The following is a 20802-nucleotide window of genomic DNA, read 5'->3' as shown; positions in this document are numbered from 1 at the left end:
CGTGTGCAAGAGGTGTTATAATAACAATGCCATCTATTAAGAACAACCATCAGATCTACACCCTTATCTGAATTTTACCTTAAAGCGAAATGCTATGCGGTTTCTCTAATATCTCTGACCAGGTATTCTCCATTAATGTCCAGTATCAAGGCTGCATGTAGTTAGAAGCAGCAACTAAATGTTTGCAGAGTAAAATAGGTGTTCATTTTTCTATGTACCACACAGAACTACAGTATATGATGGATTGTAGATCCACTTTTGCAAGACCTGCCATGATAGACCATGCAATAGAGAGCCATCTTAAAGTGGGTCTTCGGGACTGTTACATTGATGGCCTGTTTTTAAAATAGTAAGAGGGAGAAGAGCATACGGCGCTCCTCTAAGGTAATACCGTTGTACAGCACTTTGTGAGAGATATTTTCAACTCACTTGGTCACGTTGTGCTAGGAAAGGCACAACGCTACTGCTTGGCGTTCGTGTCGGTTGCACCGTTTCTCAGGATGCCGGCTGCCACCCGCTGCTATCCCTCGGGTAGTATAACTTGTTCCCAGGGAGAACGAATCATTAGGAGAAGGCAGGAAACAAATTTCAGCTTTACGACACACAGACGGTCATCAATATCAGATCGAAGAGGGTTGGACTCCCTGCATCCCCACCGACATGTACTGGAGGGGCCATAGCGACATACGCTAAGGCCTCTTCACAGTTTACCAGGAACAGCGTTGTTCACTTCTGTAGCGACTGGGTTTGCAGTTTCGGTCTTCTTCAATTCGGGCTGGGCTGTGGAGAGGAAAGGCCCCGCCAGTCTGCTCATCGGTGGGGGTGCTGGGAGTCGGACTCCCACCGATTTGATATCGATGACCTATCCGAAGTATAGGCCCTCAATATAAAACTTCTGGAGAACCACTTTAAAACCCGGTATCATGCCAACTGAGGGATTACAGGTTTCTGTAAAAGCAAACTTGCCTCACCGTTCTGTATTAACCCAGACCTGGGTTATTTACAACCATTCTTTACCCCCAATAGGATTAGTGGAGAGCACTATGGCTTGTTCCTTGTAATGCAAACACATGCACCTATCTACCAAAGTATGCATTCCAACAAATCACATGATTGGCCCCTTCTCATATCCAGTACTGGGAAGTCTACTCTTTAGCTATTCTGTTGCTCCGGCCATGGTTTCATGACTGACTGTAGGCATTCAGCTTCTTTTTTTCAGTGATATGAACTGTATTAGCCTTCGTATGTTCACTGCAGACTACCTAGTATTTTCTAGTTTCCACAACATTGAACAAAATTTGTGGAAGCCGTTGATTTATGGTACTAAGTGCGGGTATTTTTCTACTACAATACAAAATAAAAACGTAAAATGATCCGTTTTGTACCAGACTCTCTCTGACAGATTTAAAACTAAGAACATTCTCTATCTGGCATTACCCTGGTAAAATTGGCTGAAAAGGGAGCAATTAAGCAGCAGAAACTAGAACGTAGAAAAAAATATATAAAAATTACCATTCGGAGATCTGAATCCATGACTGTGTGTTGTGAAGACAGGATAGATTTCATCTGCTCTGGGAAATCCTGAAGGTGCTCTGGATAACAGTGCGCAGTCTGGAAAACACAAAATGCAAAACAGTATCATCAAGATCAGTTTTACACGGATGTCATGGGGAGACATTTTAGCAAATGCATTATGGCAGCAAAAACTTATATTCCACAGTGGTTCTACTCAACAGAATTTAGATCACTAGCGTATTCTACGGTGATCTGAGTTTTCAGTAAAACCCCAGTGGTTCGAGTATCAGGCCGCAGTATGGACGCGTGATGCCAGCCTTAAACATAAATCCTACAAAAACAACATTACTCATCTAGCGATATATCAAACAGCTCAGTAGGCCAGTCCCAAAATAGTTTATAAAGATTCTTACCTGTGCCATAAACATGACCAAAGTAGCCAAATCCTTGTTAGGTCGATTAGGTTGCAGCTTGAAAACCTCAATAACGGACTGATAGTGTTTGTACTGCTGTAAAAACTGTAATAAAACAAGACTATATTAGTATTTAACATGATATAAAAGCACACCCAACCCATGTAAACGATTATGTTTGGTAACGGAATAAATATAACAATCATTAGGAGTGTTCGAATTACCCTGGAGACCATGAATAAGAGACTTTGTCACCACATTATAAGTGGCCTATCTCCTACATAAGGAAATGGGCGCTGTAATGTAGGGGACAGCAGTGTTTTTTATTTAAAAAAAACAATCTATTTTCACGTTATTAGCGATTTTAGCTTTATGCTAGTTTCTTAATGGACAACTGGGCTGTTTTTACTTTAGACCAAGTGGGCATTGTACAGAGGAGTGTATGACGCTGACCAATCAGTGACCAATCAGCGGCATACACTCCTCTCCATTCATTTCCTCAGCGCATAGTGATCCTGCTAGATCAGTATGTGCTGTCTTATACACATACACATTAACGTTACTCAAGTGTCCTGACAGTGAATAGACATTCCTTCCAGTCAGGACGGGATGTCTATTCACAATCCCGACACTAACAAGCGTTATCTCACTGTAACCTGTCACTTACAGCGTGATCTCGCGAGATCACGCTTGCTCTGCTGTAAGTACCACAGAAACGTTAACGAAGTGTCAGGATTGTGAATAGACATCCCGTCCTGGCTGGAAGGAATGTCTATTCAAGGTCTAAACACTTGAGTAACGTTAATGTGTATGTGTATGTGTATAAGACAGCACATAGTGAACAACGCAGTGTCACTATGCGCTGACTAAATGAATGGAGAGAAGTGTATGCCGCTGATTGGTCAGTGTACAACGCCCACTTGGTCAATAGTAAAACATGCCCAGTGTTCCATTAAGTAATTAGCATAAAGCTAAAAACGCTAATAACGTGGTAAAGAGATTGTTTTTCTAAATAAAAAGCACTGCTGTCACCTACATTATAGCGCCCATCTCCTTATGTAGGAGATAGGGCACTTATAATGTGGTGACAGAGCCTCTTTAATGTAGTCTGCTTTACAGTCTAACATCAGTTCACTGAAAGAATACAGAATATTTTGCTGGGCAGAATACATGTGAGGAATTTGCAAAATTTCATGCAGCCCAGCCTGTTTTTATTGAATTGCCACTACATTAATATTAGGGAATTACTATTGCTGCAAAGCTCTTATATAAGTTGTAAAGCCATTAAAAAGGAGAAAGTAACAGCATCCACACTTCAAATATCAGAAGGATCATTAACCCCTTCAGGACTGAGCCTGTTTTGGCCTTCAGGACGAAGCAGATTTTTCAAATCTGACACGTGTCACTTTATGTGGTAATAACTCCGGAATGTTTTACCTATCCAAGCGATTCTGAGATTGTTTTCTCGTGACATATTGTACTTTATGTTAGGGAAAAAATGTGGTCGAAAAATTAAATATTTATTTGTAAAAAACACCAAGATTTAGAGAAAATTAGCAAAAATGTGCATTTTTCTAAATTTAAATGTATCTACTTGTAAAACAGATAGTAATACCACACAAAAAAGTTACTAGTTTATATTTCCCATATATCTACTTTATGTTTGCATCATTTTTTGAACATTTTTTATTTTTCTAGGACGTTACAAGGCTTAGAACTTTAGTAGCAATTTCTCATATTTTCAAGAAAATTTCAAAAGCCTATTTTTTTCAGGGACCAGTTCAGTTCTGAAGTGGCTATGAGGGCCCTATATATTAGAAAGTCCCCATAAATCACCCCATTTTGAAAACTGCACCCCTCAAAGTATTCAAAACAGCATTCAGAAAGTGTTTTAACCCTTTAGGCGTTTCACAGGAATTAAAGCAAAGTAGTAGTAGTTTTTTTTTTTCGAAAATTCATTTGTAATATTTTTTCTGTACCACAGAAGGTTTTACCCAAGAAATGCAACTCAATATTTATTGCCCAGATTCTGCAGTTTTTAGAAATATCCCACATGTGGTCCTAGTGCGGTAATGGACTGAAAACACTGGCCTCAGAAGCAAAAGTAGCACCTAGTGGATTTTGGGGCCTCCTTTTTTTAGAATATATTTTAGGCACCATGTAAGGTTTGAATAGGTCTTGTGGTACCAAAACAGTAAAGACCCCCCCCCCCAAAAGTGACCCATTTTGGAAACTATACCCCTCAAGGAATTTATCTATGGGTATAGTTAGCATTTTGAACCCACAGTTTTTTTGCTAAATTTATTTGAATTAGTATGTGAAGATGAAAATCTACTTTTTTTGTGAAAAAACTTAGAAATTTTAAATTTTTACAAGGACTAAAGTAGAAAAAAAAAACACAACAACAACATATGTAAAGCAATTTCTTCCGATTATAGCAATACCCCATATGTGGTAATAAACTGCTGTTTGGACCCACAGCAGGGCTCAGAAGAGAAGGAGCACCATTTGGATTTCTGATTTTGCTGGAATAGTTTTCAGTGCTGTGTCGCGTTTGCAATGCACTGGAGGGATGAAAACTGTGGAAACCCCCCCCCCCAATAGCGACCCCATTTTGGAAACTACACCCCTCAAGGAATTTTTCTAGGGGTAAAGTTAGCATTTTGACCTCACAGTTGTTTTGTTGAATTCATTGGTATTAGTCTGTAAAAGGTAAAAATCTACTTTTTTTCTGTAAGAACTTAGACATTTTTAATTTTTACAAGGAATAAAGGAGAAAAAGCACCCCAACATTTGTAAGACAATTTCTCCTGATTATGTAAATACCCCATATGTGGTAATAAACTGCTGTTTGGACCCACACCGGGGCTTAGAAGGGAAGGAGCGCTATTTGGCTTTTGGAAGGAAAAGGAAGGCCGATCCGGTTTCTGACATTCCAGGCAAAATTTCCAAGTTGGGTGATGATGCGAGGGTGTCAGTCTCAGAAATGGAAGCCCTAGTGGATACTGATCTCCCTAACAGCCGGGAGAACAGCCCAGCTAGTAGTCGGCGGGATGGTAATGCAGGTAAGCCAAGACAATTGATAGTCGTAGGGGATTCTATAATCAGGAAGACGGATAGAATAATTTGTCGCCAAGACCACCTCAACCGAATGGTTTGCTGTCTCCCTGGTGCCAGGGTTCGGCATGTGGTGGAACGGGTGGACAAATTGCTGGGAGGGGCTGGTGATGATCCAGCTGTCGTGGTCCATGTCGGTACCAACGACAGAATAAATGGTAGGTGGAGGAGCCTTAAGAATAATTTTAAAGAACTAGGCTACAAGCTGAAGGGAAGGCCCTCCAAAGTAGTATTCTCAGGAATACTGCCTGTGCCATGCGCATCACAGGAAAGACAGCGGGAGCTCAGGGAGTTAAATGCATGGCTGAAGTCTTGGTGTAGAGGAGAAGGATTTGGGTTCCTAGAGCACTGGGCTGACTTTTCATTGGGGTACAAACTGTATTCTGCATATGATTTGCACCTAAATGGAAGGGGGTCCGCTGTGCTGGGGGAGAGAATTCTAGCTGGGGTGGCGGAGTATTTAAACTAGGGCTGAGGAGGGAGGTCAATGTAGAAAAAAAGGGGTAGCCAGGTTAGAGAGGGGTCAGACTATATTGGTGGGGGGAGAAACAGAATGTGGGGAGAGGACTAGACAACAAGATAAGGAGATCCTTTCGTTACAAAACATCAGTGTAAATAAAAAGGCCCGATTAATGTCAAATCACATTTCTGATAATAAAAGTGAAAAACTGACAGGCAAGTTAAAGTGTATGTTCACAAATGCCAGAAGTCTAGCAAGCAAAATGGGGGAGCTGGAGGCCTTGATACTGGAAGAAAATATAGATATAGTTGGTGTTGCTGAAACATGGCTGGACTCTTCACATGACGGGGCTGTAAATCTACAGGGTTTTACACTTTTTCGGAAAGACAGGACAAATAGGAAAGGTGGTGGTGTATGTCTGTATGTGAGAAATCATATGAAGGCGAGTGTGAAAGAGACAATAGTGGGTGAAGACTGTGAGGAGGTTGAAACCTTGTGGGTGGAACTAGAAAGGGAGGTAAACACTGAAAAAATTACTTTTGGTGTAATCTATAGACCCACCAATATAACTGAGGAGATGGAAGTTCAGCTATATAAATAGATGGAGCGGGCTGCACAGGCGGGTACAGTAGTGATAATGGGAGATATTAATTACCGGGATATTAATTGGTGTCATGGTTCGGCTTCAACTGCAAAGGGGAGACATTTCCTCAACCTGTTGCAGGAAAATTTTATGGGCCAGTTTGTGGAAGACCCGACTAGAGGTGAAGCTCTGTTGGATCTGGTCATTTCTAATAATGCAGATCTTGTTGGGAATGTCAATGTTCGTGAAAACCTCGGTAACAGTGATCATAATATAGTTACATTTTACCTATACTGTAAAAAACAAACGCAGGCTGGGAGGGCAAAAACATTTAATTTTAAGAAAGCCAATTTCCCCAGGATGAGGGCTGCAATTCAGGATATGGACTGGGAAGAACTAATGTCAAATAATGGAACAAATGATAAATGGGAGATTTTCAAATCTACTTTGAGTTATTATAGTGCAAAATTTATTCCTATAGGTAACAAGTATAAACGACTCAAATTAAACCCCACATGGCTTACACCTTCTGTGAAAGGGGCAATACATGAAAAAAAAAGGGCATTTAAAAAATACAAATCTGAGGGTACAGCTGTAGCCTTTGTAAAATATAAAGAGCTTAATAAAATCTGTAAAAATGTAATAAAATTAGCAAAAATACAAAATGAAAGGCAGGTGGCCAAGGATAGTAAAACAAATCCCAAAAAATTCTTCAAGTATATAAATGCAAAAAAGCCAAGGTCTGAACATGTAGGACCCCTAGATAATGGTAATGGGGAGTTGGTCACAGGGGATCAAGAGAAGGCAGAGTTACTAAATGGGTTCTTTAGCTCTGTACGTACAACTGAAGAAAGAGCAGCTGATGTAGCCGCTGCCAGTGCTGTTAATATATCAGTTGATATACTGAATTGGATGAATGTAGAGATGGTCCAAGCTAAATTAAATAAAATAAATGTGCACAAGGCCCCGGGACCAGATGGGTTACACCCTAGAATTCTTAAAGAGCTTAGTTCAGTTATTTCTGTCCCCCTTTTCATAATATTCAGAGAATCTCTAGTGACTGGTATAGTGCCAAGGGACTGGCGCAGCGCAAATGTGGTGCCTATTTTCAAAAAGGGCTCTAGGTCTTCCCCGGGTAATTATAGACCAGTAAGCTTAAAGGGAATGTGTTGCCAGAAAAACATGTTTTTTTTTTAAAAATTAAACATTTAGTGTGTGGGTGATTAAACATTGTTCAAATTTTTTTTATTTTTTTCGCGAGTCAGGAAATATTATAAATTATTTCAAATTTAAAATACTACCCATTTTTGGTCACTAGATGGAGCTAGTTCCCAAAATTGCAGCATTGCAACATTGGGTTAAAAGCCCTCGCTCTAGTGAGCTCTCAGCTTCCCCCCCTCCTTTATCCTGGCTAGTGGCGGGATAAACGAGGGGTTTGAACGGTGTAACCTCCTACACTGTGTGTCGCCATTTTTTGAGCTAACACACAGCGTAGTAGGTTTACATACAGTAGTAAACACACAAACACGAACATACATTGAAAGCTCTTACCTGCTCCTGCCGCCGCGGCTCCCTCCGGCCCGTCCGCTCCGTTTGCTGCCGCTGGTCCAAGTGCACAAATCCGGAAGCCGCGACCGGAAGTAGTAATATTACTGTCCGGCCGCGACTTCCGGTCCACAGGAAAATGGCGCCGGACGGCGCCAATTTCGAATTGGACTGTGTGGGAGCGGCGCATGCGCAGTTCCCACACAGACGCCGTACACGGAAGTCAATGGGACGGGAGCCGTTCACAGTCCCTATGGGACTGTGGCTGCCGTATTCCATGTCTGTATGTGTCGTTAATCGACAGACAGAAATGGAACAAAAAATGGCAGCCCCCATAGGGAAGAAAAAGTGTAAAAATAAGAAAAAGTAAAACACAAACACACAAATGAATATAAACGTTTTTAATAAAGCACTAACATCTTTAACATATAAAAAAATAATTTGTGATGACACTGTTCCTTTAACATCCATCGTGGGGAAAATGTTTGAGGGGCTATTGAGGGACTATATACAGGATTATGTGACAATAAATAGCATTATAAGTGACAGCCAGCACGGTTTTACTAAGGACAGAAGTTGTCAAACTAACCTAATCTGTTTTTATGAAGAGGTGAGCAGAAGTCTAGACAGAGGGGCCGCTGTGGATTTAGTGTTTTTGGACTTTGCAAAGGCATTTGACACGGTCCCCCATAGACGCCTAATGGGTAAATTAAGGACTATAGGTTTAGAAAATATAGTTTGTAATTGGATTGAGAATTGGCTTAAGGACCGTATCCAGAGAGTTGTGGTCAATGATTCCTTCTCTGAATGGTCACCGGTTATAAGTGGTGTACCCCAGGGTTCAGTGCTGGGACCACTATTATTCAACTTATTTATTAATGATATAGAGGATGGGATTAATAGCACTATTTCTATTTTTGCAGATGACACCAAGCTATGTAATATAGTTCAGTCTATGGAAGATGTTCATGAATTGCAGGCAGATTTAAACAAACTAAGTGTTTGGGCGTCCACTTGGCAGATGAAGTTTAATGTAGATAAATGTAAAGTTATGCATCTGGGTACCAACAACCTGCATGCATCATATGTCCTAGGGGGAGGTACACTAAATAACAGCATGCAGTGTCAATCAGCTGCTTCAAAGGCCAGCAGGATATTGTCGTGTATTAAAAGAGGCATGGACTCACGGGACAGGGATGTAATATTGCCACTTTACAAAGCATTAGTGAGGCCTCATCTAGAATATGCAGTTCAGTTCTGGGCTCCAGTTCATAGAAAGGATGCCCTGGAGTTGGAAAAAATACAAAGAAGAGCAACGAAGCTAATTAGGGGCATGGAGAATTTAAGTTATGAGGAAAGATTGAAAGAATTAAACCTATTTAGCCTTGAAAAAAGACGACTAAGGGGGGACATGATTAACTTATATAAATATATGAATGGCACATACAAAAAATATGGTGAAATCCTGTTCCTTGTAAAACCCCCTCAAAAAACAAGGGGGCACTCCCTCCGTCTGGAGAAAAAAAGGTTCAAGCTGCAGAGGCGACAAGGCTTCTTTACCGTGAGAACTGTGAATCTATGGAATAGCCTACCGCAGGAGCTGGTCACAGCAGGGACAGTAGATGGCTTTAAAAAAGGGTTAGGTAATTTCCTAGAACAAAAAAATATTAGCTCCTATGTGTAGAAATTTTTCCTTCCCTTTTCCCTTCCCTTGGTTGAACTTGATGGACATGTGTCTTTTTTCAGCCGTACTAACTATGTAACTATGTAACTCAAATTTCGCTGGAATAGTTTTTGGGTGTCATGCCGAATTTGCAAAGCCACTGAGAGACCGAAACAGTGGAAGCCCCCCAAAAGTAACCCCATTTGGGAAACTACACCACTTAAGGAATCTATCTAGGGGTATAGTGGGCATTTAAGCCCCACACGTCTTTTGCAGAATTTATTGGAATTAGGCCGTGAAAATTAATATCAACATTATTTCCACTAAAATGTTGCATTTTTTCAATTTCACAAAGGATAAAGGAGAAAATGCACCCCAACATTTGTAAAGCAATTTCTCCCGAGTACGGCAATACCCCACATGTGATCATAAATGTTTTTTTCATTAGAAAGTAATTAACCCTTTCCGAACTGATCCATGTTTTGCTTTTTTCTTTTCCGTTTTTCCTACCCGCTTTCCGAAAGACACAACTTTTTTATTTTTCCGTCAATAGAGTGGTGTGAGGGCTTATTTTTTGCGGGACGAGCTGTAGTTTTTATTGGTACATAAGACCTTTTGAGCACTTTTTATTACATTTTTTGGTAGAGCCAAGGTGACCAAAAAAAACTGAGATTTTGCCGTTTAAAATTCTTTATTTTTCACGGCGTTCACCGTGCAAGTTCAATAATGGTATATTGTAATAGCTTGGACTTTTACGGATGCAGCGATACCAATTTTGTGTATTTTTTTTTTTTTACATTACTTTAGAGAAAAAATGTGAAAAGGGTTTATTTTTGGACTTTAAATACTTATTATTAGTGGAAAAAATTAAATAACTATTTACTTTGGTTTTTACATATTTTATTAGTCCCCCTAGGAGACTTGAACCAGCAATCGTTAGATCACTGGTAGAATACACTGCAATACTAATGTATTGCAGTATATTGTCATTTTTACAGGCTCCTGTAACAGTGTGATCGCTGATTCTGTCTGTTAGTCCCGGGTATTAGCTGTAATACACAGCTGACACCCGCAGCGTATGGCGCGGGCTTAGCGGGTGAGATGCTCCATATATCACCCCCCACACCACGACATGCTATTAAGTCAGGGTTTAATGCGAAGCAGATGGTGCAGAGTGAAAATTAAAATTTTCCACTGATGTGCCATTTTAGTGCACTATATGTTGTGTCTAGTTTGTGCCACAAATACCTCATAAAATATTAACCAGGTTCTCCCGAGTATGGCGATGCCATATCGGTGGACGTAAACAGCAGTTTGGGCACGCTGTAGGGCTCAGAAGAGAGGGCGCGCCATTTGGCTTTTGGAGCGCAGATTTTGCTTGGTAGTAGCTCTGGCGTTTTGCTGGTATTTCAGTTTATAATGTGGGGGTACATGTAGGCTGGGCAGAGTATATCGGCATAATAAGAGGGTATAATAATGGGGTAAATAAATAATAATCCGCAGATATGTGGCCAGTGTTGCACTTATAAATGGCGCCCGATCTCATCTGATTTTGGAACATTCTGCACATTTTGCATCACCATAATCTGGGAGCCGGAACTTTTTTATTTTTTCACCGCCGGAGCTGCGTGAGGGCTTATTTGTTGCGGGACAATCTGTAGATTTCATTGGTACCATTTTGGGGTACATGCGATTTTGTTGATCACTTTTTATTCCATTTTTCAGCAAGCAAGGTGACCAAAAACCAGCAATTCTGACAATGATTTTTATTTATTTTTTACGGCATTTACCCTGGGCTATAAATGACCGTTCTATTTTATTCTGCGGGTCGGTACGATTACGGCGATACCAGATGTATATAGGTATTTTTATGTTTTGCAGCGTTTGTGCAGTAAAATAACTTATTTATAAAATAAATTATTTTTTTTGTCACTATATTCTGAGAGCCATAAGTTTTTTATTTTTCAGTCAAAAAAGCTGTGTAAGGGCTTGTTTTTTTGCGGGACGGGTTGTAGTTTGTATCGGTACAATTTTGGCGTACATGCGACTTTTTGTTGTATATTTTGGGAGGGATGGTGACCAAAAAAGTGATTCTGGCATTGTTTTTCGTTTATTGTTTTTTGCTGTGTTCACCGTGCGGGAAAAATAATATTATAGTTTTATAGTTGGGGTCGTTACGAACGCGGTGATACCAAATATGTCTACTTTTTTTTTTACGTGTTCATTTTTTTCCTATAATAAGACTTATTATAGGAAAAAAAAGCAGTTCTTGTTTATATCACTTCTAACTTTTATTTTTACACTTTTTTTAAAAACATTTTTATTCTTTTTTTTTACTTTTTACACTTGTCCCACTAGGGGACACTTAGACTTGCAGCTTTGATCGCTGCTAGAGTACATTACACTAACTACGTAGTGTAATGCATTCCAACTGTCATTGTGACGTAACAGTCACACTGACAGGAAGCCCACGACGACCACCCTCCGGGTGGTCCTCATAGGCTTCTGTACATGGCAGCCCGGAAGCCATTGTCTTGCGTCCGGTTGCCATGGGTACTATCGCCAGCCCCCGTGATTTCACGTGGGGGCTGCCGATCGGCGCTAAACACCTTAATTGTGGCGTTCAAAATCGAACGCCGCAATTAAGGGGTTAACTGCCGAAATCAGCGGCGATGGGCCGCTGATCAGCAACAGGGAATGCAGGGCAGACACCCTGCACAGTTAACCGCCGCTGCGGTGTAGCGCCGCGCGGCGGTTAACTGTCAAAGCACAGACGTAACTGCACGTCAAGGTGCGCGAACTTACTGCACACATGGACGTGCAGTAACGTCAAGGTGCGGGAAGGGGTTAAAGGGGATATCTGGTTTCAGCAAATTAATTTATTTTTTTTGTATGATAAAGTTGTTGTGCAGTTGTCAAATATAATTTCTGTAATAATTCTTCAAAGTTTTTAAGATCTCTGCTTGCTGTTATTTAGTAGGATAATGTATTGTTTACGGTCAGTGGATAAAATTCTGTCTATGATCATGTGATGTACACACAGGTGCTGGGATCGTTACAGTAGGTGTATCACAGCCCCTGCGTGTCTATCACATGACCACAAACAGAATTGTATCCACTGGAAGTAAACAATGAACGTTCGTCTTTAACTCGTGACCACCAATAGGCCTTTTCACGGCGGCAACTAATAGACTTTACTCTGATGCATACGCCTTTTCACGGCGCTGCATCAGAATACATAAAGCAGGGAGCCGTTAAATCTCCCTGCTCTCAGCTACCAGAGGTGGGGGCATCCCTGCTCAAACGGACGAGATCGATATCAGCATCGATCTCGCCCGTGTAACCCCTCGGATGCAGCGCTCAATAGCGAGCGCTGCATCCGAGTGGATTTGGAGAAGGGGGGGGGGGAGCTCCCTCTCTCACCCCACCAGTATCCTGTGATAAGATGGCAGGATGTTGGTGGTTTCTATGGCAGCCAGGGGGTGTAGTAAAGGCCCCCAGGTCTGCTACTAGTTATGCCGGAGGCATGGCCTAGCAGATGCCGGTCCGCTTTACACGGACAGGCAGTAATACACTGCAATACAGAAGTATTGTCATGCTGTAGATTTAAATTCTGCACCGCAGGTCAATTAACATTTTTACGCTGCAGTTTTTTTCCGCAGCGTGGGCATGTGATTTTCAAAATTTCACTTTGCTGCTACTGTAAATGCTGCGGAGTTCCGGCACAACATTCCATTGCAGAAATTCGGCAGCGTTTACTATACGTGGGAACCCCGGCCTTAGGCTTAATTCAGACGAGCGTGTTTCGCTCAGTGATATACGGTCCGTGTGTCGGCCTCATTTCCCGCACCGAACACACTGCAGGGAGCCGGGCTCCTAGAATCATAGTTATCTATGACGCAAGGAGTCCCTGCCTCGCTGCGGGACAACTGTCCCGTACTGTAATCATGTTTTCAGTACGGGACAGTAGTTCCACGGAGAGGCAGGGACTCCCAGCCTCATACATAACTATGATGCTAGGAGCTGGGCTCCCTGCAGTGTGTTCGGTGCGGGAAATGCAGCCGACGTACAAACCGTATATCACGGACCTAACACGCTCGTGTGAATTAGGCCTTAGTGTGTAGAATTAGAACAAGCTTTATGTACACCTGTGGATTTCCAACAGTTTTTACTGTGGAAACGCTCTACAAACCCAAACACGCAACACCTCCGGACAGAATACGCAGCTTTTATTGACATGCTGCGGATTTGAAAAATCGCACTTTAGAGCACTTTTCCACAATTTATTTCTGCAGCGTGGGCGTGAGATCTGCAAAATCTCATCCACTAGTTACTATTGTAAATACACACAGATTTCTGTTGCGGAACGCGTGGGAACCCAGCCTTACACCAGTTGCATACGATCGATCGGACACTCGGGCCGTTTTTCACTGCATCCGATAGCCTTCACGGACCCATTCACTTTAATGGGTGAATCGAGTCTGTGAAAATTGACCCGATTCTCTGATCCGTGGAAAGATAGGACATGTCCTATCTTGCCACGGATCACTGACAGGACTCAGCCGGCCACACGGTAGTGTGCATGAGGCATTAGGCTATGTTCACACAGGTCAGATACGCTGCAGAAAACTCAGCGTATCCACTCATGGAAATCCAGCCGAATATTTTGACTGGGCTTTAATTTATTTTTTTTACCTGCGGAATGTGCTGTATATACTTAGCGTAAATTCCACAAACAATGGCATTTGTAGCAGAATTTCACTTCCACACTTGAAAATCTGCACCTCACCCTGATTTTTGTTCTGAAAACGTTCAGCATCGTGTAAATGAGATTATGTGCTCATCCCATATATATTTGTACAGTAATTTGCTGAAATACAGCCACTGGCACAAAACTTGCCAGGCTACCCGCGTTGATGCCAGCCTCTTACCTCCTCGGTGTATGAGGACGGGTCTCTCTTTATCAAGTTTTGCAGCTGCGGAAGGTTGGTCGGTAGTTTGTTATTATTTCTCCCGGACATGATGGCGGATTCGTGGAAGACTTTTCCGAACCACCAGCAGACACTTCCTATACTCTCGACTGTACTATGGCCGCTATACAGCCTGCTGGGCAATAGGTTTCACTAACTAGCACACGTGTATACGTATATGGAGGCGACCATCTTGAATTTCCTAGCCCGTCAGTGCTGCGCGCTACGTCAGAACGGCGTCTCGAACAGGACAAAACTATGAAAGGCGAACGTGGCGCCATCTAGTGCTTTCAGAGGATGTTATAGCAGTTACAGCCATGTAATTGCAGTACGTGTACATGGTGGAGCAGATTCGTGACTATGGGATGAGTTTTGGCACCATGGCTCATAGTAACGTTTTTTTTAATATTTACAAATTGTTATAAAACTGGCAAAAATTCTCTCACTTGTCATACATGTGCTCCACTTTTGTTAAAATCGTGAGCTCCAGTACCCCAAGTGTAGGTGTAATTACATTAAAAGTCTTTATTACCAAACTTTAGCTCCTAACTTCTGATTTACTAATCAATGGACGATGCTGAAGTTGGTTTCTTTATTCGCCCAGTTTCTTATTCAGAGCTGAAGTTTGTTTCTTATTCAGCAGTTTCTTATTCACATTTTCCGTTTTTTTTTTTTTTTTATAAACATATTAAAGTAAAAACTTATGTTAATAATAAAATACGTTGCACTAAGAAGCCCAGAAGCTGCACAGAAGTGAAAACACTGGCTGTGTTCACACAGAGTTTTTTGCAGGAGGAAAATTCCTCCTGCAAAAACTGCTCCAGTAGGTTTTTGCACAGTGGTTTGACAAAAACTCGTCAAAACACTCGTCAAGGTTTTTTTTTCCTCTTTCTGACTCATTGAAATGGGGTTTTGGAGGCAGAAACCGCCTCAAGATGGGTCATGACGCTTCTTTTTACCGCAATGCGTTTTTTTTACTCGCGGTAAAAAAACTCGTCCAACTCCCATTGAAATCAATGGGAGGCATTATCGGGCAGTTTTTGAGGAGTTTTTTGGAGCGGTTTCCGCGTCAAAAAACTCGTCAGAAAACTCAGTGTGAACAGGGCCTAAAGGAATGGTGTCGCAAATTTTTTTTTTTTATATATATCTATTTGCTTTTAGTGTTTTATTAAAATTAATTTTATTTATTTGTGTGTTTGTGTTTTACGTTTTTTTTTTCTAACTTTCTTCTGTATGGGGGCTGCCATTTTTTTTTTCATCTCTGTATGTGTCGATTAACGACACATACAGAGATGGAATACGACACATACATCCCCATAGAGAATGCGAACGGGAGCCGTTCCATTCACTATGGTGTACGCCGTCTGTGTGGCGGCGCAAGCGCCGCTCCCACACAGTCCAAATGGAAGGTCTTCGGCCGAGCGACATCCGGCGCCATTTTCTTGTGGACCGGAAGCCGCGGCCAGACAGTAAGATGACTACTTCCGGTCGCGGCTTCCGGACATGTGATTAGAAGCAAGCACTAGGAGCGGACGGACCGGAGGGAGCGGCGGCGGCAGGAGCAGGTAAGTTATGTTTGTGTATGTTCGTGTTTTACTGTGTGATTACCACTGTATGTAAGCCTACTACACTGTGTTAGCTCAAAAAATGGCGGCACACAGTGTAGGAGGTTTGAACATTCAACCCCCTCCTTTCTCCTGGCACTAGCCAGGAGAAAGGAGGGGGCATTGTTTGAGCACACTAGAGCGAGTGTGTCTTCTCCAATTTTGCAGCATAAAGCAATGAGGTTGCTTTACCACATGCCAATGCTGCAATTTTGGGAATTGCTCCCTCTAGTGACCAGCACAGGGAAATGTTATAAATTAGAATCTAATTTATAATATTGCCTGACTTGTGAAAAAATTAAAAAAATGACAACAATGTCTAATCATGTATATACTAACTGTTTAACTAAAAAAAATAAAAATAAAAATTCTAGCGACACATTACCTTTAAAACAGCCTAAAAACAGAAAGTGTTGGCACAAAGATGGGCATCAAAGTGGGCAATACAAAATGTGATTTATAGGGTTAAATGACTTTGGGCTATTGATCTTACACTGCCAACATAAAGAGAGGGATGCCCCGCATCAAAATCAGTCGAGATCAGCCTTGCCTGAACAGGTTCTGGGCATGAAAGCTGGCATCAAAGTGGGTAGACAGACACGTTTTCCAGATTTGAGGAAGTCACTGGTATTTTTAAAGGGTTAAATGACTTTGAGCTACACAATTCACACAGCCAACATACAGCGAGAAATGACACGCATCAAAATCAGTTGAGATCAGCCTGGCCTGAACAGGTTCTGGGATTCAAAGCTGGCATCAAAGTGGGCAAATTGACAACTTTTCCAGATTTGAATAAGTAACTGATGTTTTTAAAGGATTAAATGACTTTGGGCCACTGATCTCACACTGACAACATACAACCCCCTGTATGCAGCGCAAAACCCTCTGTAGATAGCGCCACCTAAGCTCCGTCCAGTTTCGGAATCCCTCGCCAGCGCACTGAGGGAGCCCCGGCTGTAGTTAGTGCCACCCCTCCCTGCAGACAGCGGGGGGCTGTAGATAGCAACGCACCCCCCCCCCCCCCACTGTAGATAGCGCCACCTGAACTGACTCTAGGAGCGGATTCCGCTGATTCAGATTGCACTGGCCGGGGATTCCGCTTCTAGAGAGAGCCCCTGACGTCACTGTCCATTTGGACAGTGACGTTAGTGGCTCTCTCTAGGAGCAGAATCCCCGGCCGACACTCTGGCAAGGGATTCCGCTACCGGAGAAGCCCCAGGTGTCACTATCTATATATGGACAATGACGTCAGCGGCTCTCTCTAGGAGCGGAATCCCCGGTGTCAGATTGCTCTGTGCCGGTAATTCCGCTACTGGTGAAGCCCCTGGTGTCACTATCTATATATGGACAATAACGTCAGCGGCTCTCTCTAGGAGCGGAATCCCCGGTGTCAAATCGCTCTGTGTCGGGGATTCCACTTCTGTAGAAGCTCCTGGTGTCACTATCGATATATGGACAGTGACGTCAGGGGTTACTCCTGGAGCGGAATCCCCGCTCTGGCAGGGGATTCTGCTTTTAGAGTTAACCCCTGACGTCACTGTCCATATATGGACAGAGACATCAGGGGCTTCCTGTAGGTGCGGAATCTTCAGCCAGAGGGATTCCGCTCCTACAGGGAGCTACAGTGGTGCTATTTACAGGGAGGGGGTGCCATTTACAGGGGGGCGGGGGGTGGCGCTATCTGCAGCGGGAATATTGCTAAATACAGGAGGGATGTTGCTATCTAGAGGGGGGTGGCGCTATATACAGAGGATGTGGTGCTATATACAGGTGGTGTGGCACTATCTACATGGGTGCTGTGGCATTATATTGGCACTAGCAACGGGATACTGGCGCTATCTACATGGGCACTGTGTGTGGCACTATGTGGGCATTATCTACAGGGAGAACTGTGGCACTATATGGGCACTGTGGCACTATTTACAGTGGGCACTATCTATGTGGGCACTGGCACTATGTGGGCAATGTGGCACTATCTACAGTGGTATTGCATCACTACATGGGCACTGTGGTGTTTTCAGGGGGTTGGGACAAAAAACCCTAATAAATAAAATTCATCCATTTTTTTAACGTCAATGAAAAATGGATGGCAAATGCGGTTAAAAATGGTCAGACGCCCGGGAAATGGATTCAAATTTTGAGACATTGATATAAAACAGCCATGAAAAACTGACAGTTGATTCGTTGTTGACTGCCATTTTTTCACAGTTGTGTGTATATAGTCTTATAGCCCTCTTCACTCTCCCCTCATAGCGAACCAGGGTGATGGAGAGAGCAAAGGGCTAATTGGTATAGAGCTGTACAGTGTATGTATGTATGTATGTATGTGTATATATATATATATATATATATATATATATATATATAAATTAAAAAAAAGTGTTGTTTTTTTAAAAAAAAATTGTGATTTGTCTGCTCATAATAAAAATTAAAAACATTGAATTAATTAAACTAATCTAGAAAATGAAAGAATGGTGGAATACAAAGTAAAAATAGTTGTGATATTGAAAGCGGTTCCAAAAATATTATCGTTTAACCCCTTTAGGACACAGCCTGTTTTGGCCTTGTGGACACAGATGATTTTTTTCAAATCTGACATGTGTCATTTTATGTGGTAATAACTCCGGAACGCTTTTACCTATCCAAGCGATTCTGAGATTGTTTTCTCATGACATATTGTACTTTATGTTAGTGAAAAAATGTGGTCGATAAATTCAATATTTATTTGTGAAAAACTTCAAGTTTTAGCAAAAATTTGCAAAAATTACCATTTTTCAAAATTTTAATGTGTTTGCTTGTAAAACAGATAGTAATACCACACAAAATAGTTACTAGTTAACATCCCACATATGTCTACTTTATGTTTGCATAATTTTTTTTCACGTAATTTTATTTTCTTAGGACGTTACAAGGCTTAGAACTTTAGCAGCAATTTCTCATATTTTCAAGAAAATTTCAATAGGCCATTTTTTCAGGGACCAGTTCAGTTCTGAAGTGGTTTTGAGGGCCTTCTATATTAGAAAGTCCCCATAAATCACCCCATTTTGAAAACTGCAACCCTCAAGGTATTCAAAACCACATTCAGAAAGTATTTTAACCCTTTAGGCGTTTCACAGGAATTAAGGCAAAGTAGAGGTGAAATTTACAAATATCATTTTTTGTGCCGAAATTCATTTGTAATAAAAAAAAAATCTGTAACACAGAAGGTTTTACCAGAGAAACGCAACTCAATATGTATTACCCAGATTCTGCAGATTTTAGAAATATCCAACATGTGGCCCTAGTGTCCTAATGGACCGAAGCACAGGTCTCAGAAGCAAAGGAGCACCCAGTGGATTTTGGGGCCTCCTTTTTTTAGAATATACTCAGGTTTGAGGAGGTCTTGTGGGACCTAAACAGTCGAAACTCCCCAAAAGTGACCCCATTTTGGAAACTACACCCCTCAAGGCATTTTTCTAGGTGTATAGTTAGCATTTTGACCCCACAGTTTTTTTGCAGAATTTAGTGGAATTAGTCTGTGAAGATGAAAATAACCTATTTTTCTGTGGAAACATAGAATTTTTTCATTTTTACAAGGAATAAAGGAGAAAAAGGACCCCAACATTTGTAAAGCAATTTCTCCCGATTACGGCAATACCCCATATGTGGTCGTAAACTGATATTTGGACCCACAGCAAGGCTCAGGAGGGAAGGAGCGCCTTTTGGATTTTGGAGCGCAGATTTTGCTGTATTGCTTTTCAGTGCCGTGTCGGGTTTGCAACGCCCCGGAGCAACCAAAACAGTGGAAACCCCCCAAAAGTGACCTTAGGCCTCATGCACACGACCGTTTTTTTGTGGCCTCAATTCCCCCGAAAATCCACGTGAGAATTGCGGCCCCATTCTTTTCTATGGGGCCGTGCACACGACCGTAGTTTTTGCTGTCCGTGCAAGGCCCGGGAGCCCGGACCGCAGAAAGAACGGGCATGTCTTATTGAAAACAATGGCCGCGGCCATGTGCATGTCCCACGATTTGCGGGCGGCCTGCGGCTGACAGTCCGCTGACAGTCCGCAGCCGGCCGACCCGAAAATCACGGCCGTGCACACGGCTACGGTCGTGTGCATGAGGCCTTATTTTGGAAACTACACCCCTCAAGGAATTTTTCTAGGGGTATAGTGAGCATTTTGACCCCACAGGATCTTTTTTAGAGCGAAGGTGACCAAAAAACAACGATTTTGGCGCTTTAAATTCTTTATTTCTTACAGCGTTCACCGTGCGCAATAAATTACGTTTTACTTTATTCTGCGGGTCGGTACGATTACGCCGATACCATATGTGTATAGTTTTTTTTTACGTTTTGCAGTGTTTGCACAATAAAATTACTCTTCTATAAAATAATATTGTAAAGGATCTGCCAGGCACAGCTTCGGGGTTAACGCCCATAGATAATCAGTCTGCACCTGCTTCTATGTCTGTGAGACTGACTCCATCTTCCACCACTCAGGGTGGCAGGCTTAGGAGTGGGAGAACCTATCACAGCCTGGCCAGACGGAGCTAGCTCCCGCCCTCTGTCTATTTATACCTGCCTTTCCTGTTTCTCCTTTGCTTGTGATTCTTTTCGTTTGGTTTCCTGGCCCTGCTGCAGCTTCTTGTACTATTGTCCTTGCTTCATATTGACCCCGGCTTGCTGACTACTCTCCTGCTCTGCGTTTGGTACCTCGTACACTCCTGGTTTGACTCGGCTTGTTTACTTCTCTTGTTGCTCACGGTGTTGCCGTGGGCAACTGCCCCTTTCTCCCCCTAGCTCTGTGTACCCTTGTCTGTTTGTCTGTCGTGCACTTATTGAGCGTAGGGACCGTCGCCCAGTTGTACCCCGTCGCCTAGGGCGGGTCGTTGCAAGTAGGCAGGGACTGAGTGGCGGGTAGATTAGGGCTCACTTGTCTGTCTTCCCACCC

At 42.3% G+C, this 20802-nt stretch overlaps 1 protein-coding gene across 1 annotated transcript in view; it reads right to left on the bottom strand.

The window, feature by feature from the left end:
• Positions 1-14503, bottom strand: part of SDAD1 (SDA1 domain containing 1) — a 72227-nt gene extending 57724 nt beyond the window's left edge. Inside the window, exons 1-3 of the mRNA XM_075849806.1 lie at positions 14228-14503; positions 1929-2033; positions 1513-1611 (exon numbers count right to left, since the gene is read on the bottom strand). Of these exons, the coding sequence (XP_075705921.1) occupies positions 1513-1611; positions 1929-2033; positions 14228-14317 (294 nt within the window). The 5' untranslated portion in view covers positions 14318-14503. The remainder of the gene's footprint in view (positions 1-1512; positions 1612-1928; positions 2034-14227) is intronic.
• Positions 14504-20802: the final 6299 nt, after the last annotated feature.

This window comes from Rhinoderma darwinii, chromosome 1, assembly GCF_050947455.1.
Source record: "Rhinoderma darwinii isolate aRhiDar2 chromosome 1, aRhiDar2.hap1, whole genome shotgun sequence".
Classification (NCBI taxonomy): Eukaryota; Metazoa; Chordata; class Amphibia; order Anura; family Rhinodermatidae; genus Rhinoderma; species Rhinoderma darwinii.
Note: the sequence above shows the minus strand (reverse complement) of the source record. Positions and strands in the feature narration are given on the sequence as shown.